The sequence below is a fragment of the Neovison vison genome, chromosome 8, assembly GCF_020171115.1.
Source record: "Neovison vison isolate M4711 chromosome 8, ASM_NN_V1, whole genome shotgun sequence".
NCBI lineage: Eukaryota > Metazoa > Chordata > Mammalia > Carnivora > Mustelidae > Neogale > Neogale vison.
In genome coordinates this window covers 53549623-53571136 of record NC_058098.1, presented here as the reverse complement: position 1 = coordinate 53571136, position 21514 = coordinate 53549623, and the positions used below count along the sequence as shown (strand labels likewise).

General features: G+C 40.5%; 1 protein-coding gene across 4 annotated transcripts in view; it reads right to left on the bottom strand.

Annotated features, from left to right (window-relative positions):
• The window catches only part of PLEKHH2 (pleckstrin homology, MyTH4 and FERM domain containing H2), a 119644-nt gene that overhangs the window by 2196 nt on the left and 95934 nt on the right, over window positions 1-21514 (bottom strand). For 3 of the 4 annotated variants that reach the window (XM_044263607.1, XM_044263609.1, XM_044263608.1), the window contains exons 24-29: window positions 19950-20047; window positions 12138-12279; window positions 7231-7376; window positions 6119-6248; window positions 3665-3751; window positions 889-1026 (exon numbers count right to left, since the gene is read on the bottom strand). In XM_044263607.1, the coding sequence (XP_044119542.1) occupies window positions 889-1026; window positions 3665-3751; window positions 6119-6248; window positions 7231-7376; window positions 12138-12279; window positions 19950-20047 (741 nt within the window). Of the gene's footprint in view, window positions 1-888; window positions 1027-3664; window positions 3752-6118; window positions 6249-7230; window positions 7377-12137; window positions 12280-19949; window positions 20048-21514 lie in introns of those variants that run through there. The other variant, XM_044263610.1, reaches the window with a different exon arrangement.

Genomic DNA, 21514 nt, shown 5'->3' with positions numbered 1-21514 from the left:
ATTTGCAAGTGCCCAGGCTTCCAAAATTCCCTTCTCTCCAGATCAGTGAAGTGCTTACATGTTCATCACATCAAGGCACTGACATATTTTCTGGCTGCTTCAACCAAAAAAAAAAAGAACGAGTCTTAAAAAACAATCAAATTTAGTGGCAATATTAAAAACTGTGATGATAGTGCAAGTCTATTGATTATTTTAAAGCCACATCTGTGTATAAATGAATTAAGAAGTCGACTGCATCGTATCAATTTTTTTATTTAAATAAAGTCCTAAGTATGTCTCAGTCTTCAGTGCTTACTGGCTAACTGCCTTCACTTGAATGTCTGCCATTTAAAAAAAGTTGCCGGCTCTAAAAAAAAAAGTAGTCTTTTTTGGTTGACAATTTTAAGACAAAGTTTTAGGAAACTCAGTTTCTCATTCTTTTTATTAAAGCTGGAAATACATACTAAAATGTAGCCCTTGTGTTTATGGTTTTTGCTTACAGACATTAAAACTAAGAACAAGTAACATCTTAATTATAAAACCTTACTCTTCTCACTAAGAAGTCTATAACATGAATTATCCCATGTAAATAAGATAATATGTATAGAGCACCTGACAACAACTTACATGAAAACCACTTACTTTGAACTTCTGTATACCAGGCACTGGGCTAAAGGATTTAACAATTGCAGCATTTAATTCTTAAGCCAAAAAAAAGTAGGTAGCATCATATAATTTTTTAGGTGAAGAAACCAAAGCTTAGCAAGATGAGGTAAGCCAGAATCTGTACCTAGAACTGTTTGATTATAAGTAAATCTGTTTTCCCATCTGCAACTTAATTTTTGCACATACATGTTTTAGCATGGAAAAAACTAGTATAAAAAAGTTAGTAGAAAGGCTTCTACTCACCTTGGGTTTTGCCATGGCAAAAAGTAACTTCTCTGTTGGTTTGTCCTTTGAATGTGTATTGTTAATTACTATCATAAAATCATCTTGATGACCTCCAAAGGTCATTAGACTCTTGTACACATAGCTGACTATTAACCTCTTCAAAGAGAAGAAAAAGTTAATATCATATACTTCTCCTTTCAAAGAAAGATGAGAAATGATTAATAACATTTCCATTAAAATGCTGATATTAATGAAACTAAAGTAACATTATGGGCTATCTATACTTCGCTAAAAAAGAAAAATGCTGTTATTAATTATATATAATAAAAATTATTTTCTAATATAAAATCTTATGATTCAAAATAGATAGTAATGTACTAGTTTATGTAGCCATCATTTACCTTTGAAATTAGAATACAGTTTGACTGTATACTAATAACTCACTAATATGGTCAAATATTGGCAAATCCATATGGTTCATCTTGATATACAGATTTTAATATAAACAGAAATAGTATCATGCATATTGTTTAGGATTCCACTTCTTTTTATTTTTTTTTAAGATTTTATTTATTTATTTTACAGAGAGAGATCACAAGTAGACAGAGAAGCAGGCAGAGAGAGGAAGGGAAGCAGGCTCCCCGCTGAGCAGAGAGCCCGATGCGGGACTCAATCCCAGGACCCTGAGATCATGACCTGAGCCGAAGGCAGCGGCTTAACCCCCTGAGCCACCCAGGCACCCTCCACTTCTTTTTAAATGTAATAACGAATCATGAATATCTTTTCATGACAACAGATGTCCTTGTATAACATCATTTTAAGTGATTTGATAGATAATCCTTTATTTAACCAATCTCCTATTGCAGGAGATTTAAATCATTTTTTATTTGTTACTATCTTAAATAATACTTCAGTGCACATTTTTTGATATATTTCATAATACCCAAACCTAATTATTTCTTTAGTTATACATCTCAATAACCAGAATTGCTACCTGAAGAAAGTAAGAACAATTTTGAGAATATTTCTAACCTCTCCTCTGGAAAAGTTACACCCAGTTACATTCCCAGCACTGCAGTCTTGCTGACACTAGATACAATCACTCTTTTAAATCTCTGCCAACCTGACTAGTGAAAAGTAGAATCTCACTGTTTTAAATTGAATGTATTTGATTACTAGCAAAATTAACATTTAAAAATAGATTTGTGTTTCTTCTTTGAAGAGCTTGGCTCATTCGTCTACTGGTATGTTTATCATTTCCTTATCGTTTTGTAAGGATATTAACCCTTTGCCATATGTGCTGCAAATATTTTTCCCTTTCTGTAGCTAAAACAATTTAAAAAAATCAAGAAATGTAAAGCCTATAGGTAAAGGAATCAATCTACGTATCTAATGATTTGCTGGCAAGACTGTGAGCAGGCAATTCCAGAACTGAACCCCCACAAGCTGCAGCTGACCAGTGTCCACCTCCTGGCCTCGATGTCCATCCCCCAGGATCTAGGAAACTGGCCTACTTACTTAAGGTAACTCAATACTGGTCTACAATTTTTTTTTTAAGATTTTATTTATTTATTTGAGAGAGAAAGAGAGATCACAAGTAGGCAGAGAGTCAGGCAGAGAGAGGGGGAAGCAGGCTCCCTGCCAAGCAGAGAGCCCCATGTGGGGCTGGATCCCAGGACCCTGAGATCATGACCTGAGCTGAAGGCAGAGGCTTAACCCACTGAGCCACCCAGGTGCCCTGGTCTACAATTTTTTGTTGACTTTAGGTCACTGATTTTATAAACTATCTTCAAGTTACCCATTCAAGAACTAAAAAGCACTCAGGAAATATAAAGCCCTTCAGAAAGATTTTTTTTTTAAAGCAATTATAAGGAGAGACTACTGAAACACTAAAGAATAGTTTGGTTTCCAAGAAATTCTTGGTGATCCCTGACTATAGCTGGGCATAGAAGAGCCCTTTACACCTACCAGGAGAATTGAACAATTCCTGTCTGCCGGGTTTAAAAACAAAAGAAAGAACATATGAAATAGGATAGAAAGTAAAGCAAATTTCAGATGGATATATAAACATGCAGAAAGCCGTTTGACTTCATGTTTAATCATGTAAAAAGCTCTAAAATACCACATAAGTACAAGTGAACTGGTAAGTAATATTACAGAAAGTTACAGAAATTGTCACAGAAGCATTAGGGACACCGAACTTAAACTTTGGTAAATACAGTTTCTACATTAATGTTATCTTTAAGACTTTCCTTTTACAAAGGAAGCAATCTTCCTAACAGGACAAATGAAGAGTTGGTTTGCAAATTCAACTGTGTTTGGAGAGTCTGGGAAGCTGAGTTGGTTAAGCGTCTGACTTTTGGTTTTGGCTCAGGTCATGATCTCAGTGTCATGACACTGAGCCTCGAATTGGGCTCTGCGCTGAGCTCAGAGTCTTCCTGCAACTCTCTCTCTCCCTCTCCCTTTGGCCCCCGCCCCCTACCACGCACACTCTCTCTCTTTCTAAAATAAACAAACAAACAAATGGGTAAAATCTTAAAAAAAAAAAACAAACCTCAAAAAACCAAAAACAAATACAACTGTGGTTGCCGTTAAGTCATGGTATCTTAATATTTTCTTCATAACACACTATAAAACCTGTCTGGTCTTGTTTTAAAAGATTGTATTACAATCGCAGTTGTGTTTGTAAAATGACTATTCGATACACAGCATTAGGAAACATGTTATCTGTGGATGAGAAAAATCCTATGAAGAGAGTGGATGGTACCCCGAGCAGTGTGAAACTTCATCTTACCATGGAGTTGTACTCTAAGAGGCTTAAACCATCCTCATGGATCGCCAGCCACGTGAAAGTGCTCCCGAGTGCCGATGGAGTTACAGGCTGTGAAGAGGAGCAAATACACCGTATCATAAACTCTAAGCAAAATCACAGAAAACATTTTTCTGTCAAAATGCAATGCAACATTTACAACAAGAGTTTCATATTAAAAATCTCTTTGGGGTGGGGAGAAAAAAAGAAGGAAATAAAACTTGGGGTGAAACAATCTCTCTTGGGGCGGAGGCAGTATCACGTAATGGAAAGAGCAGTGAATCTGTTACCAGGAGATGTGGGTCTGAGGTCCAGATCTGACATTTGGACAAGCTACCTGAGGCTCAATGTTCTCATCTTTAGCATGGGGACAACAATGTTTAATCTTATTTTTCTTTTACTTTAAGAGGCTAATAGTTGATAAACTAGTAGGGTTTCTACGGTGACCAAAATCCTAATGAAACAAAAAACGCCGATGTATTTTCTAAGGTGCGTGTAGTGCTTTACATTGGTGAAGGGTTAGGATTACAAATCCACACTTTTTTGAAAGTTTATTAAATCTGATATTCAATGACTAATAACAATAGAATAAAAAGAAAATATGAAACTGTGTGATGAATGTAAATTTCCCCTAAATTTCCTATGGTAAAAAAGCAATGAAATTATATTAATAAAGACGATCTCACCACGAACCTCCAATTAAAACCCATGAATGTTTTTGAGCATTTTACAATGACTGCTTAACAATAATGGAATTGAACAAGAACCGAAATTCTAACAAAAGCTTAACTACTTCTCTTAAACCTTATAAAAGAAGTTGAGACTACAGGGGCACTTGGGCAGCTCAGTCAGTTAAGTGTCTGCCTCTGGGTCAGGTCCTGATCTCAGGGTCCTGGGATTGGCCCCACTGGGCTCCCTGCTCAGCGGGGAGTCTGCTTCTCCCTCTGCTCTATGCCTCACCCCCCGATGATGGATGGTGCCGAGGGTAGCATAAGAATGTGAATGTACTTAATGGCATAGAAATGTACACTTAAAAATGGTTAAAATGGTATATTTGATGTTATATACATTTATCTCCCCTCAAAGGGATGTTGTTAAGCAAGAAGGTGTCTTCATAGCAAAAAGGAAGAAAAGTGAGCAAAGAAAAGATGCTGCTCATATAACATGCAAATGCTCCATATTATTTAGTAATATTTTTGTGCTAAAAGCACTGAACATATGATCAAAGATGGATATTTAATATTTCTTCCAATGCTGAAATCAGAATTAAAATTCATTGCAAAATGCTGCTCCACAGTTCAAATCTAGTTGTTATGTTTTTAGAAGACCTATGTTCAACTCCTTGCCAATATATTAATTTTAGAGACGTTTAAGCGTACTGATGTTAATGCCCACTTACTTAGTATACAGCTTCCAGGGCCAGAAGCAAATCATTTCTTACCTTTCAATGGTACAGTCACTCATGGAAGCCAGGATAGCCTAGAGTTTACGCTTCCAGTCCAAACAATCATGCATAGATGATGAGACTGAGGTCCAGGGAGGCTAACTCACGTGCCCAAAGTGGCACAGTGATTCAGCAAACATTTATTCAGTGATACTTATGTGCAAAGCCTAACGGTGATCACGAGAGGAGGATTTCAGGGTCCGTGAGACCTGTGTACCACCTATTAGTGAGGCCCACTCAAAACGTGTATCCCTTATTAGTGAGGACAGACCAAGCACGTGCACAAATCAAACACAAGACCACAAGCCTTTCAGGAGCCTGAGAGAGTATAAAGTGACATGGTTCAGTAGGAAGAAGCAGAATTTAAAAGTACAGTTCTTTCTGGGGTCCTGGGCTGCCCCCCTGCCGGCAGGATCCACCTCTCCTTCCTCAGTGTCCCCACAGTGCTCCGTCCCTGTCCCTCTTAACCCTGTTCACCCCTAGTGCTTGTTTTCCAACCTGTTGCAACATGGGACTGTGAGTTCCTAGAAGTTTGGGTATAGCCCATCTGAAATCATGGGCCTCTGGATCACTAGGTACATAATGTTTGGCAAACAGAAGTCACTAAATACTAAATACTTAAGCAAACGAGTGACAGAGTGAAGGACAAGTAGGTAAAGGCTGCCTGGCTGAAGAGTAGAAAGGTGGTTGCCTTCAGTCTGCTGGTGAGCCTATGGAGTGTGAGTGACTTATGTGAGGGGCTGGGGACCAGGGACGTGGCGGGGAAGGCAGTGGGGCAGAGGGCACAGATGGAGAAGCTGCTGACTCCCCTGCCCTTCTTAGGGTCCCTTCCTTGTTTTCTTTCCATTGTTGGGAATTTCCTTACTCCCTTTTTGGAAACCAAATCTACTACACTTGGGGGGGATTGTGGTCACTGTTTGGCTTCACTGAACTGAAGAGAGTCAACTACACATGAGGAGGTTTTCATTCAGCATCTCCCTCCCGTCCTTTCTTACTTTTGCAAGAAACAACTTGGCTCCAAAGAATGGCCACTTCCTGGCTACTGTCAAATAAATGCGCACACAGTCAGCAACACTGTGTCCCCGGAGAGCCATCCATCTGGTTGACAGTCGCTGGCAGAGCTGCCTAAGAAGAGAACAAAAACGAAAAGACCAAAGCAAAAACATCAGCAGTGTATTGGCCTCCCAGGGCAAAGCTCTGCTTGAGCCAATCGCAGGCATGACGGGGACACCCAGGCGTCCCCCAGGAGGAGCAGTTATTTTGTGGTTCCCATCTCGCCACTCTCCATCCCTTGTCCTTTCAACGGAATTCTCATACTATTAGGGCTCTCGGCATGACCTAGATTCCCCCTTCCCCGCCCCCAGTCAGGCAAAGTTAAAAATTTTCTGCTACACTAACATCAAACCTTAGAGCAAATTAGACTACAAAGGTAACTGTTCATGGGAATAACTTTCATTTTAAAAGAAAAATACAGAACATTGAGACCAAAGAATGGATCCTCAGTGGTGGAATTTTAGGTGCTGCCACCCCCTGGCTTGGAGAGATGCTGGCTGTGGGGAAGATGCCTTAAATAAAATCACATGGCAACCTCTTACTCTACATAAACCAAGACGGATCTTAAATGTTTCCATTTTGGAAAACTCACAGTGAATTGAATTTGCCTCTATTTCTCAGTTTAATCAGGTTTTCTTTATATATTCTCTAAAACCAAAATTCTAAACCAGTTGAATTTGACTAAAAATATATATTAAAAAAATGGAATACCCTAAGAGATAAAATGTTTTGGTACACTTCATAAAATTATAAACGCAGTATTGGCCATTTCCCCCTCTTTTATTAGAAGGATTCATTTGGGCAAGAATGAATGAGATCAAATGAAAAGGAGATCTTCTAAATTAAGGTAAAAACTTTTTCCTTAAAAAACTTTAAATATAGATTCTCAAGTTTCTAGGCCCATCTTAAATGAAAAGATTTATAACCTCTTGGGATTCAACAGCATTAAAAAAATCTTAAGAAAACTGTCATGTAAAAGAATTTTCATTTTTAAAATTTGAATAGAAGAATATCCCCAACAGCCCAGCATAAAGAGTCACAAGTAGTTGCTTACCTTAACTGCTCTTCAGAAGAGCCGTCTCTGTATCTTTTAGGATAAAATTTTTCTATGACTTGTTTTAGAGTTTGATTTGTTTTGCACTGATTAGTAACATGCCCTGCTGGAGTTGAAAAGGGCCTTTCAAAATCTCCGATCTCCACCTAATTGGAAATCCAAAGAGAAAATACAGGCTGTTGAAGAGTTTTTTAAAAATTGGGTTTATTCTTCTAAACATTCTTTATGTTATATAAATCTATTTGTCATGATTGAGTGATTATGGAATTTATAATCATACCTAAGTATAATTGATAAGATCTAAATGGCATTTGAATTCTAATTTTGAAAAAAAATCTGTAATTCAAACGTTTCCACTCCATTTCTATGCAAACCACTCTTAGTTAATGCTGTCATCTAGTAGCATTTCCTAATGGTTACTAATATTATTGCCCATAACGGCAGAGGGCAATTTTTCATTTTTAAGGTACTATTTTAATCAATAATAACAAGGCAAAATGGAGGCTAAAAATAAAAGACAAAAAATATTTTTAAGCTATGAGAAATCTTAAAAAGTATTATTTACACTTCCTAAGGGTCTCTATTGAATATAATGGAGTAAGAACTATATTCTCATTACTTTCCTCCTAGATTTTCTGCATAAATCATTCTGTATCCATCCCCTTATTTTGTTATTCTGGGAATAGAGCCGTCTATTCCTCTTTCTCCCTGAATGAAAGAATGTTCAATCATTACCTCTATTAGCGAGGCTAAACAGATGCCATTCTCTACCTACCCATCCATCTCTCCATCCACTTATCCATCCACTCATTCATCCAAACCTATGATGAGTCTCCATTACGTGTCAGGCGTTGTAGTAGGTGAGGTGAGATTAAAAAAACAACAACAACAAAAACAGCTGAGCACAGTTTCTACCCTCATCGAGTTTGTGGTCTAGTAGAGGAGACTGAACTTGTTTATACTTCTAATGACTTGTGTCATGTGCCTTACATTGGGTACCAAAGAGGGCTCCAGGAGGGAGATGGAATGGGGCATTCAGATGACTCTCCTACTGAACATTCAGATCCTCATGCACAGCACTCCCCAACAAGCAGATGGAGGGATCCTTCCAGACTTGGCGGGGTCTCCATCTTAAGAGAGCCCTCTGCCTCCAGGTAAGCTGTTAGCACAACCAGCCTCTGAGACTCTGACCCCTGTTGCTTCTCTTTTCTAGCTCTTAATCTGACCCACTGCGGCCTAAATTCCTCATCTGAACCTTGTCCTTATAGTGTATTCTAGCTATCTAGGTCTCTGACCCAGTTTCTTACTTGTTGGTTTCTTGGCTTGGCCCTGCTATTCAGCTCTCATCCCCATCTCCTACCTCCTTCCCTAATTTCCTCACACCAAATACAAGCTGCCCATCTGCTATTTAAACATACTAAAATCCTTCCCCCAGAGCAAGCTTTTTACTGTCCTCACCGACCACCAGGTCATACTCAGTACAGCTACCTGTGAAACCTAAAAGCAAAATGTCACCCCCAGGGAGATGGCAATTGGACAAACAATCGTTAAAAAAAATTGGCCATTCGAGGCAACGTTTCCTCTTAAGGAACCCTATAGTGGACTTTGCAAGCTCAGCGTCCCCTCTCTGGCACCTGGCATAGCGTGTGGCTTAGAATGAGCACATACATGTTTGCAGAATAACGGAAAAGCAGCTCAGGGGATTCCCAATATGACTCACATCAACATTACGCCCTACCAGACACTATGTACAATGATTCACGGTTAGTTCCAAGAATTTCCCAAGATGGAGAATATCGACAAGGACCTACAGAAATTCAAATCTACAACAGGAATAACTTTTCTTCCTCAGATCTCAGATGAGTACATTTCATTTGTCTTCACAGAGACTACTCTGAGGAAAAGGGAAAGAGGTATTACCTAAATTTCCTTTCATGGATGGAGAAATTATACTTTTTAGTTAGTAACATATTCAGAATTTTCTAGGTATACATATAGTCTTACCTCTCCACTCCTTCCTCTAAAACATGTTAGAAGTCTATGTCTCCAAAGTATATTACAATTTTTCTTGGAGAAACTTCCTGACAAAATTAAAAGTTGAAATAAGAAGACCAACTTAAATTTTAGCAAAAATGAGAGTGGCTTTAACAGAGACTCTGTGATTTTAGAGGACTAGGGACTAGAATGACAAGTGATAGGAAATTATACCTAATCCTAACACCAAGAAAATATATGGCCTATTTTTCTTTTCTTCAGCTTTTCATTACTTGCAAAAAAAGAGAGAACCCTTAGTGTAGCACGGATGCTTTAAATTTTGGATGAACATAAGCTTGTTACAAAAGTGAACTAAACAATCAACTACTCATTCATCCAGTGGAGAATGGATTACGTGTAAGGCACTGTGCTAGGTACAAAGATTAACAGGGACAGCCCTTTCCCTCAGGGAGTCTACAGTCAGTGGTACAAAGCCAAAACAAATCAATAATAATAAGCCAGTGAGGTAAAGACAGTACTGTGCAGGACAGGACAAAACCCCCACGACTTCAGGAAGGTTTCCTGAAATAAGTGACACCCAAGATGAGAATGAAAGGTTACAGTGAAATTAACAAGTGAAGGAATGGGGATAGAGATGTTCCAGGGCGGAACACACAAACCTAAGAGGTAAGAAAAAGTGAGCCGAATGCAAGTCAGGGAATTGTGCAGGGAACCACAGTTTATGCTTTGTTGGAGCATAAATGTCAAGGCAGGGAATATTAACAGATGATGCGGGAGAGGTAGGCAGAGTCTAGAGATGGATGTGCTTCTGTGTAAATGAGGGCATGAGAGAGCTAGCTAGAGTCATGTGTTTGCTAGATCTCCACCCCAGTTCCTAGTGTTGCCACTCAAACCACCATGGCACAGCTTCCAGGCCCAGGCCTCAAGAAGATGGCAGCCTCCGGGGCACCTTGGTGGCTCAGTGGGTTAGCCTCTGCCTTCAGCTCAAGTCATGATCTCAGGGTTCTGGGATCGAGCCCCACATTGGGCTTTCTGCTGAGCGGAGAGCCTGCTCCCCACCCCCCGTCCCGCCTTCTGCTCTGCCTGCTTGTGACCTCTTTCTCTCTATCAAATAAATAAATAAAATCTTAAAAAAAAAAAAAAAAAAGAAAGAAAGAAAAGAAAAGAAAAAAGAAAATGGCAGCCTCCATTTCTTGTCTCTCTTTTGGGACGTTGCTCTGCCATCCAACCACCATTCTGTGAGGAAGCACACACAGCCCCATGAAGAAGCCATGTGCGGGTGTTGTTGCCGACAGCCCCAGGAGAAGTCCCAGCTAATAGCTGGCATCAGACACCCACTGTGTACATGGAGGAGTCTTCGTTCACATGGGTGGACTCCAGCCTGCATCCACAGAGTTGCAGTTGGCCTTCGAGTGAGGCCAGCTGGTGCCATATGCAGCACAGACAAGCTGTCCTTACTCATCTCTGCCCAAACTAGTATTTTAAGTGACAGAGTCTTGGAGTCATTGCTTAGGCGGCAATAGATAACTGAAATGATCTCTCTAGCATCTGGGTGGAGGTCAAATCTGTAGGGGACCAGGCCAGAGAAAGGATCACGAGTCAGATGTCTGCTGCAGGAGGGCTGGTAGGACATGATGGTGGTCCAAACCACAGCGATGGTGGCCAGTGTGCAGATGAATGAAGAGGAGCATCTGTCTAAAACTTAAAATGGGGGGGACACTGTGCCCTGTCGGACCAGGTGAAAAGGAGGGCAGTCAGAGAGGATTCTTGGACTCAAAGCTTGCATGGGGTGCTGTGCAGAGAGAGTAGCACAGTGAAGACAGAGAATGTGAAGGAAAAGGAGAGAAGACAATTGGTTCAGTTTTTGCTATGTTGAATTTAAGGAGCCCACGAAAGAAGTGAACTGGAGAGAAAGGATTTGGGTATCAATGACAGCTGATAGATAAAGAGATGTCCTGGGATGGTGTGCAAAGTGCAAGGACCAAAAACCTTGGGGAATCTAAGCCTTTGTCTCCATGTATCATAAAGTTGGCTTAACATTTTTCTTTAATTAACCTCTGCACAGACTCAGGCGCAGTGGAGACTGTCAGTTGCCTATAATGACTATTCTCTCTTTCCTTCTGAGTAATAAAAACCTTGACTTTAGCTGTGCTCCTTGCCACCCAGCTAAGGTCACATTTGCGCATCTCCCTTGTAGGCTGGCAAGGCCATATGAACAAATTTCAACCAAGGAGATGCAAATGCAAGTGGAAAGTTTCTCAAAGACAGGAAGGCACGCCCTGCTTCAGCTCTTCCTCCATCATGATGCCTGGAACACTGATGTAATAGCTGGAGCTCTAGCAGCTCTCCAGGACCATGAAGAGGACATGCTATGGGAATAAGGATGGAGAGCAAGGATAAAGTCCATGCTTCTGACAACTCTGTTGAGATGCCAGCATGCCTATCTCTTTGATAGGCACTTGAGAGACAAATATACTTCTATTTGGATTAAGTCATGATTAATTTCTGTGTGTGTGTTTATAAAATGCTGAACTTAATCCTATTATTACAATAGGTAAACCAGAGAAAGTGCTCTAGCCTTTTCAAAGACTGGTTCTTATTAGATTGTTGAATGATTTCCGCATGGCACCCTCGGCCCTGCAGCTCTGCACTCAAACTCCTTTATTAAATGCACAGCCTGGAGGGATCCTTTCAAGGTAATTAAGAAATTATGTTCCATGAGGAATACTGTCTCAGTATTCAGCAATTCTGAGTCAAACTGCAATTACAATGCCCGTAAGTTTTATAAAGTGTCTATCATAGCCGGGTGAATTTAAAAAATTACAAGATATACTTTTTTGCTACATTTAAATCAATGTAGAAATTAGTATCTTACCTTAACTAAATATGACTCTATATAACACGGAACTTACCTGAGCTAAAAGAGCTGCCATTTCTAATGCCAGGTCCTTGTTCAGAGGAAAAAGTCCATTTATTATTTGATCATTTGTCTGATACATTAACAGCAACTTTTCTCTATCAGTCTCTCCACGAGCTTGCACTGAGAAATATAGTCTAAAAAAAGCAAAAATTTTTCATTAAATGGTATTCTTACAAAGGAAGAAAGTCAAGATGAATCCAGAGGACTGATAAGGGGTTATTCTAACATAGTTCCCCAAGTGATACAAACTTAGACCCTTACTATTTGTCAGTAATCTCTGTCTCTGTTTCATGCAACATTTTCACAGAGGAAAAGCTGCTTTGAGGTTGAGGAATGCTTCTATGCTATTTTTTTATGCCCTAAAACACCAAATCATTAGGTTCTCCTTGTTGCCATACTTTAATATCGGCAGGACAACAGAGTGGCAGGAAAAGAGAGATTTCAATCCAGGATGTGCTAGGTGTATGCCCAATTGGCTTTAAGTGGATTTTCAGCCCTTTTTCGCCCTATATGCCTGCAGGAGAAGGCACAATAGCATCAGTTATAACATCTTTTGTACTAATTATTTTCACTGGCAGGGACTGAAAGGGCGGCAGGTCAGAATCTCTAGGAAGCATGGTAAGTATACTCTGAAAAGCCCTTCCTTCTCATGATTCTGATAATTCTTCTCACCCACCACATTTCAGAATCACTGGCCAGGCAGTCATTCAGCGTGGTCTCTGGAAAAAACAAATCCTAAGCCCTCCTCATCTGTGACTCCATGATGACAAATTGTTAACTCATAGAAGACAATGGCTGGCAACAGAAACAGATTCTAAATTCAATGCAATCAGCAAAGTGATATAAAACCAAGAGAATAAAGATTTTAAGATGAAAGCCCTCTCTGTTTGGCATAGTTTATATCTCCCCTTGAAGTTAAGAACTATGTCTTATATCAGCCACAGCAACTTCTTTCAAGACACGTCTCCAAAGGCAAAGGAAACAAAAGCGAAAATGAACTTTTGGAACTTCATCAAGATTAAAAACTTCTGTACAACAAAGGAAACAGTCAACAAAACAAAGAGGCAACCTACGGAATGGGAGAAGTATTTGCAAATGACACTACAGACAAAGGGCTGATATCCAAGATCTATAAAGAATTCCTCAAACTCAGTGCCCCCAAAACAGATGATCATATCAAAAAATGGGCAGAACATATGAACAGACATTTCTCAAAAGAAGACATACAAATGGCAAACAGACACACGAAAAAATGTTCATCATCATTACCCATCAGGGAAATTCAAGTCAAAACCATATTGACATACCACCTTATACCAGTTAGAATGGCCAAAATTAACAGGATGGGACAGGAAACAACAAGTGTTGGAGAGGATGGGGAGAAAGGGGAACCCTCTTACACTGTTGGTGGGAATGCAAGTTGGTGCAGCTACTTTGGAAAAACGGTGTGGAGATTCCTCAAAAAATTAAAAATAGAGCTACCTTATGACCCTGCGATTGCATTACTGGGTATTTACCCCAAAGATACAGAGGTAGTGAAAAGAAGGGCCATCTGTAGCCCAAGGTTCATAGCAGCAATGGCCACAATCGCCAAACTGTGGAAAGAGCCAAGATGCCCTTCAAGAGATGAATGGATAAAGAAAATATAGTACAAATATATAATGGAATATTATGCAGCCATCAGAAAGGATGAATACCCACGTTTTGTATCAACATGGATGGGACTGGAGTCAAGCAGAGAAAGTCAATTATAATGGTTTCACTTACTTGTGGAGCATAAGGAATGGCATGGAGGACATTAGGAGAAGGAAAGGAAAAGTGAATTGGGGTAAATTAGAGGGGGAGATGAAGCATGAGAGACTGTGGACTCTTAGAAACAAACAGGGTTTTGGAGGGGAGGGAGTGAGAGGATGGGTGAGCCTAATGGTGGGTATTAAGGAGGGCACGTATTGCATGGAGCACTGGATGGGGTGCATAAACAATGAATCTTGGAACACTGAAAAAATTAAAATTAAGATGTTAAAAAAAATAACACACACACACACACACACACACAGGAACTATGTATTACCCGTCACTGTAATCCACTCGGGTTTCATTAAGTTCTTAATGAAAATTTGAATTGGTACTATAGCTAGGAGGGGGAAAAGAACCAAATGTGCAAATGGCTACAGGCAAGAAGAGCTAAAGTGCATTTTCTATTCTTTCTGGCATGCCTAGAAGATGGAATCTGGGAAGGGGAAATGGAGCTCTATAGGAAAAAAGGAATCCCAGACATGAAGAGGGACTTGGACAGAATGTGAAAAGGACAGAGAGTCACAAAAATGATCAAGAGTCAGAAACTCAAATCCACGGTCTTGAACAGACAAGGTGCCAGCAGAATGTGATGTGAGTATCTCCAATATGACCAGCTTCCAGGCACCCTCAGTCCTAAAGGGGCCTGCAGCAGAGGAAGTGGGCTTCTGTCCTGCAGGCAGGGCCCAGGTCAGACAGCAGGGGTACTTGCAAATGTCCACCTCCTCACTTGACACCAGGAAGTGGAATGCTGTGGGATGGAAATGTCATCACTACGAGGCCCAGTTCCGCTACCTCGATGTGGAAGGGCTCTCAGCACTGCTGACGGACCCTTTGTTTGCCTCCAACTGGCTCCATATTTCATTCCTAGAAGCATGTATTTCCTGCTGTTGTCTTTCTCCTCCTCTTGTTCACTTACTTCCTTCATTCTCCATTTACCTCCCCTTCCCTCTTCTGTCTGCCATGGTCCACTGATGACACTACTGAGCAGTAGTCGTGACCCCCCTTGCCTGCTGCCTCTACAGCGACCGCCTCAAGTCATCTGCTCAGAAGACACCATTCTGCAAAGCCTTCTTCCATATTCCGACAGTGTCCTGCACATACATACACACGTTGTATTCATAGTAAGAGCCAATATGGATGGGAATTTACTGTGTGGCTGGCTCCAGTCCGGATTTACATTTGCCCAACTTAGTCCTTCAGAAACCCCAGTAGATCCTGTTTGCATTTCCATTTCATGTAGATGGTACCTGAGGCACAGAGATGGTAAGCGACTAGCTCAGGGCCACACAGTGAGTAGGACAGCCAGGACTGTAACCCAGGTGATATCTCTCCAGAGCCCCTGTTCTTCACTTCTATGCTCTAGTGTTCCTGTTACAGAATTGATTACATTGCTAATATTTCATGTCTGTCTGTCTCTCCCTGTAAGCTGTAAGATTCTGAAGAGTAGAGGAGTTCTTTTCACCTTTGAGTCCCCAGGGCTTCGACAGGCCCTGGATCTGGTGCACAGTGAACAGATGTTTACAGCATGAGTGGGTAAAGGAATGGGTAGTTAGAATCAATAAATATAGGAATTATTTGCCAAAAAAGCCTGAAAAGTCCCCTTCTATAGCCTTGGGTAAGTGACCTAGCACTCTAAAGCTTCAGTTTCCTCATCTGTTCAGATGGGGATAATTTGAACACCTTTCTCACTGGGATGCTGTTGGGACTACATCACAAGATGCATACAAGGAGCTCAGATCAGGGCCTAGAGTGTGGTAAGTGGTCAATACATGTTGGTTATTATTATTATTATTACTGTTAGTATTATTATTAGGATTCTTCTCTAGTGGTCTTTGGAATCACAAGACTCTCTTCATTCTGGATTTTTTAACAGTACCAATGACCTTTATTGTTTGTAATGGGAATTGGAAGAAGAGGGGACATGACAGCCCCAGCTTCGGGGGGCAGCTCCAAAGACCTACTCTGTCTCCGTCTACCAAAAAGCCATTCTGGAAACTTTTTTAGTGTGAACACACCTGGAAGAAATGGGATAAACTAGACGACCTGTCAAGATGCTTCTTGGCTTAGGAGCCAATGGATCCAGGTGCTAAAGACAGCAGAGATGGAAATGTTCATCTATGCTCCAGAAAAATAACAATCACAAAGGACTACTGAAAATAACTTCTATTTCATAGGGTGGGGGAGGTAGAAAGAGTTGTCTTCTTCAGGGAAGGACCCTTGCCAGTTTTGTTTTGTGAAAAACGTGTCTTGACTTTGGCGGTTTCAAACACGCACTAAGAAACCAAACTGAATAAGCAGCTTAAACATAAACAGAATTTAAACATTAGTTTCCAAGTGGCTGCCTACAAAAACAAGTTCAAGTGCTATTAATTGGAACTTTAACCTCTAAATCTAAATAATTAAAATTCCATTAACTTACTAAATATTAAATACAAATTCCATGATAGAGAGCTGGTGTCCAGTTTCGCTTATTACAGTGCTGCTTGACAGATGGAGACTCAAGTCTTTGGCCGCATGATAGGCCATAGCCCGTTCCCCTCCTCACTGTGTCACTGGAAATTAGGACTCATTGTCTAAGCTATTTATACATACATGCAAAATGTGACCATATTCAGAAACATAGTACACTCCCAGAGCTGTGGCTACCCAGCCATTTCAAACCTGTGTTAAAAATTAAACCTTTTTGGCTGAGTTGCTTGCTTTTTTTCCTACTGTCAAAGATATTGTCATGGGGCTTTTTTTTTTTTGACAAGGCAATCTTTATTATGCGTTATTCAAAACTCTCTTTGTCCTTTCTAATGGCATTTGCTAGACTTGGAGTATTATTCTTATCCGTGTTTCAGACTACCTTTCTCCATTTCATCCAAATTCGATTTGGGTTCCAACCACAACCATCACAGACAGAATTAGCATGTATTAAGCGTTTGTAAATTATGATCAGGAGTTGTCTTAGACATGGAAATAATTCCATTTAGTTCCAGCCAAACGTCAAATTCCTGACCCTCTCTCCATATTGACAGATGGCAGGTCAGGTCCAAGAGTTGGCTTTCTTCCACAAAAGGTAAGATTGAAAGACAGCAGCAATGGGGACCTCCAGGTCTGTGCTTCTCAGAACTCAGCACATGTAAGAACCACCTGGAAAATTGTTAAAACACAGACTCCTTATGGGACACCTGGGTGGCGCAGTTGGTTAAACGACTGCCTCCGGCTCAGGGCGTGATCTTGGAGTCCCGGGATCGAGTCCCACATCAGGCTCCCAGCTCCATGGGGAGTCTGCTTCTCCCTCTGACCTTCTCCTCGCTCATGCTCTCTCTCACTGTCTCTCTCTCTCAAATAAATAAAATAAAATCTTAAAAAAAAAAAATTAAAAAAAAAAAACACAGACTCCTTATGCTCAGAGATTCTGTTGGACTCAGTAGGTCTGAAGTGGGCCTAATAATTTGCATTTCTTTTTTTTTAAAGATGTATTTATTTATTTATTTATTTGAGAGAGAGGGGGCGGGGAGAGTGGGGGAGGAGCAGAGAGAGAGGGACAAGCAGACTCCACTGAGCGCAGGGCCCCATGCCGGGTTTGATCCCAGGACTCTGAGATCATGACCTGAGCCAAAATCAAGAGTCAGACACTTAACCCACTGAGCCACACAGGTGCCTCTAATTTGCACTTCTAATGTATTTCTACGGAATCCTGAAGCTGCAAGTCCAGGCCCACACTTTGCGCTCCGCTCCAGCAATCACAGAACAAAATCATCTGGAAGGACCAAGTCTTCCATCCTGCTGTCCCTGCCTGTCACCAAAGGAGCACAGATAAAAGCTACCATCAGTGGACGCAGGTTCCTCCAGGTGCAGAACCTACTAGATCTCCATTATCTAAGTCACCCTGCTTATCTCCAGGAAGCATGATTTTAAAAACCTTAGATACCAAAGCTTAACCATCACCTTCTTATTACTCAGAATCCTTGCAAATCACAGTTCATGAGCCCCTGTATAGAGAAGCTCCAGTGGCTCATGACCACCATTTATTCAGATCAAAGGAAACCGTTCAAACATTCAAACAGTGGGTGGCCTTTAATGGCTGGCTGTCTGAGAGGAGGCCACAATATGAGCGCACCATATTTGTTTTACCATTCCCCTACTAATAAACATGTGGAGTCCCTCCCAACACCTACGTTTCACTGTTATAAAATACACGGCAAAGAAGATACTGGGATGTACTATAATACTCTCGTTCACATACGTGGGTATTTCTGTGGGACAGATCATTAGAAAAAGAAATCCCCAACTGGATCAAGGCTCTCAGACTCCTTACGTTATACAGTGTCTTTACTTTTTACACTCCAGTTTTAGGCCTATGAACATCTTCCAAAAGTTGACCTCTGAAAGAAGTAACTCTTAAATCAGTCATTCCATCAGAATTCTCTGGTTTCATATCTTAGATTTCTTATTTTATGGGGTACAGGATCCACATAAAATTAGCAAAATACCTTTTTTTTTTTGGTACAGTTAATGTACAAATGTTCACTGGTCAGTGAACACTTTTTACTAAGTACTACCTTCTGCTAATACATGGAAGAGAAGAAGATATTTGAAAAAACAGAAACAAAGAAAATCTGGTTTCTGATGATATGCCAAAGTATATTAAAAATGTATCTGTTGGGAAGATATGTGCTCCAGGCTCACTGATTTTTCTGAGTTCCTGAAATCCTCTGAGCAACTTCCTTCTACAGGCTCTGGAACGCCCTTTTCTATTCATTTCCATGGTCCACTTTCAGCCGCTTTCTGACCCTGGCATGAGTATTATTCCCTCAAAAAGGCTTGTGATGCCTCTAGCCTAGGTCGGGCTTTTTCCTATGTGCACTTCCAGAACCAAACTCTTTTCTGTCAGAGAACTTAATGTATTAATTATGTGTTCATTAGAATTACTAGCCTGCAAATTCAAAAGTTCAGGGACTGTGTCTGTGTCTGCTTTTATCCAGAGTATCTGGATTTTTTTTATCCATTTTATTTTATCCAGAGCGTCTCGCTGAGTACCTGGCTCATAGCTGAACTTCAATAATTACAGAGAGAGAATATGAAAGAATGAGAATAAATATGAATATGTGACTTCTAAAAGACTTGAATTATTTCCTTTCTTTTTTTAAGTTTGGCTTATTTTATTATTTTTCAAAGAATTTATTTATTTATTTGACAGAGAGCGAGAGCACAAGCAGGGGAGTGGCAGGCAGAGAGAGAGGGAGAAGCAAGCTCCCCATGGAACAGGGACCCTGGGATTCTGACCTGAGCGTAAGGGACATGCTTAACTGACTGAGCCACCCAGGCACCCAGGTTTTGTTTATTTAAGTAATCTCCATGCCCAACATGGGGCTCAAACTCATGACCTGGATATCAAGAGCCACTTGCTCTTCTGAGCCAGCCAGGTGCCCCCAGAAATATTTCTTCCTACTACAGATCTTCAGTAGGGTATTTGAGTATTTAGTCTTCATGAAAAACGTAATAAAAGAAATTTTTGAAAGTGAAAAAAATTCACCCATGTAGCGAACACCTTAAGAGAGCAACTATTCTTTCTTATATCTTTTTCCTAATCTTTGTCCAAATCCGAATTTTTATAAAATATACCCATTCATGACTTGAAGAGACTAGAACTAGAACCAAATTTTATGTGACAGTTTCTTCTTAGAGAAGTAAGAAGTTTCTTTTATAGAAGAAAAAACAAATAAATGCTGTAACTGGCAAGATTATTCAATAGGAAACCACTGGCGCATGGTTCTAGCGTAACAGTACACCCACTCTTTGCTGTTTGGATACAGCATTACACACCTGTTTGTTTGTTTTTTAAGATTTTATTTAATTCTTTGATAGAGAAATCACAAGTAGGCAGAGAGGTGGGAGGAGCAGGCTCCCCAGCTGAGCAGGGAGCCCGATGCGGGGCTCGATCCCAGGACCCTGAGATCATGACCAGAGCTGAAGGCAGAGGCCCAACCCACTGAGCCACCCAGGCACCCCTACACACCTGTTTTTATAAGTTAGTCGAACAGTTCTCGTACCTTCCCATTTCCCAGGCTGCTGTTCTTTGGAGGCCTGCTCCCATTTAGAAATAATGTCACATATCTAGAAGACAAGTGGAAAAATGGAAATTCAGAGCAATTCTCAAATCAGCATTTTTTTGAAGACAAGCATGTCTACACACTGAAAAATTTCTAATCAACATGGTCAAACCAGACAGACTGAAGCCTTTTGTTTTAAGCTTCTGTGCACTCCTGGTTTTAGACTTAATTATAAATTGCTCTTTGGTCCACTTATCCTCTTGGACACCCATTAACTTTGGACTGTGGCCATGAATTTTTTACTCAAAAAGGAATCTTAATGAAAGACTGCATGAGACTGAAAACAAGACTATTCCAGGAATTTTTTCATAATTTAGTCACTGAAGAAGCAACATTTCCACCTTCTGAGTTTCTAAAGACTGGAATTACTAAGTTATCTGGATAACTTAAGTTATCTTAAAAAACCTGAAATATAATCTTAAGATTCTTTCATTGGGAAAGAAAAAAAAATCTTCAGGTATCAAATAAATGTTTGCTTGTTTTTTTAACAGGTCATCTAGAGAATTATAAATAAGAGTTTTCAAAAATATGTGGTAAGCAGTTACTCAGCAAAGCCCCCAGCATTTACTCAGCTCAAGTCAACCAAAAAGACTAGCTTTTCTTCTTGACTAATTATTAACAATAGTGCTCTAGGAATGTGTGTCTCAAAAATTTACATTTTAATGTGCTGAACTGAATAGGATATACCTGGCGCTGGGAAGAAAAAGATACTCCTTTATCTAGATTTCTCAAAAAGCAGCCACACATGCAGGGGGGTAGGGGGGAAGAGAGGTGGGTAGCACACCTAGGAACCAACATTCTTTTTTTTTTCTTTTTCTTTTTTTTAAGATTTTGTTTATTTATTTGACACACACAGAGAGAGATCACAAGTTGGCAGAGAGGCAGGCTGAGGGGGAGGGGGAAGCAGGCTCCCCGCCAATCAGAGAGTCCGGATGCAGGGCTCGGGCTCGATCCCAGGACCCTGAGATCATGACCTGAGCCGAAGGCAGAGGCTTAACCCACTGAGCCACCCAGGCGCCCTGGAACCAACATTCTTAATGAGCTTCAATATTGTTCTCTGTAACCCCTTCCAGCCCCAACAGGCTGATCTGCAAGTGAAGCTGGGCTTTGGTAGTTCGACGTAAAGTACTGACATTTCATGTCCTCTAAACCTGTGGGATCTATTACTTCTGATCTTATTCCTTCTCCTAGTCTGCCTCAATTCCTTCATCTCCAAATCACAGAAACACCTTCACCTCACTACAAGGCTCTTATTCCCAAAAGCAATCAAGGACCATATCGTGTCAGGAAAGGGCCCAGACCCAGTTCTAGTTGTGTGATCGGGTGTAAACCAGCTATTGCTTCCTCATTTGCAAATAAGAGGGCTCTTCCTGTAAGGTTCCTAGGGTTCTGCATTCTGTATTTCTCTTACCATTGCTAGATGGAAACTTTATTAAAGTCATTTGACCATGACCTAGAAAAGATTTTTTAA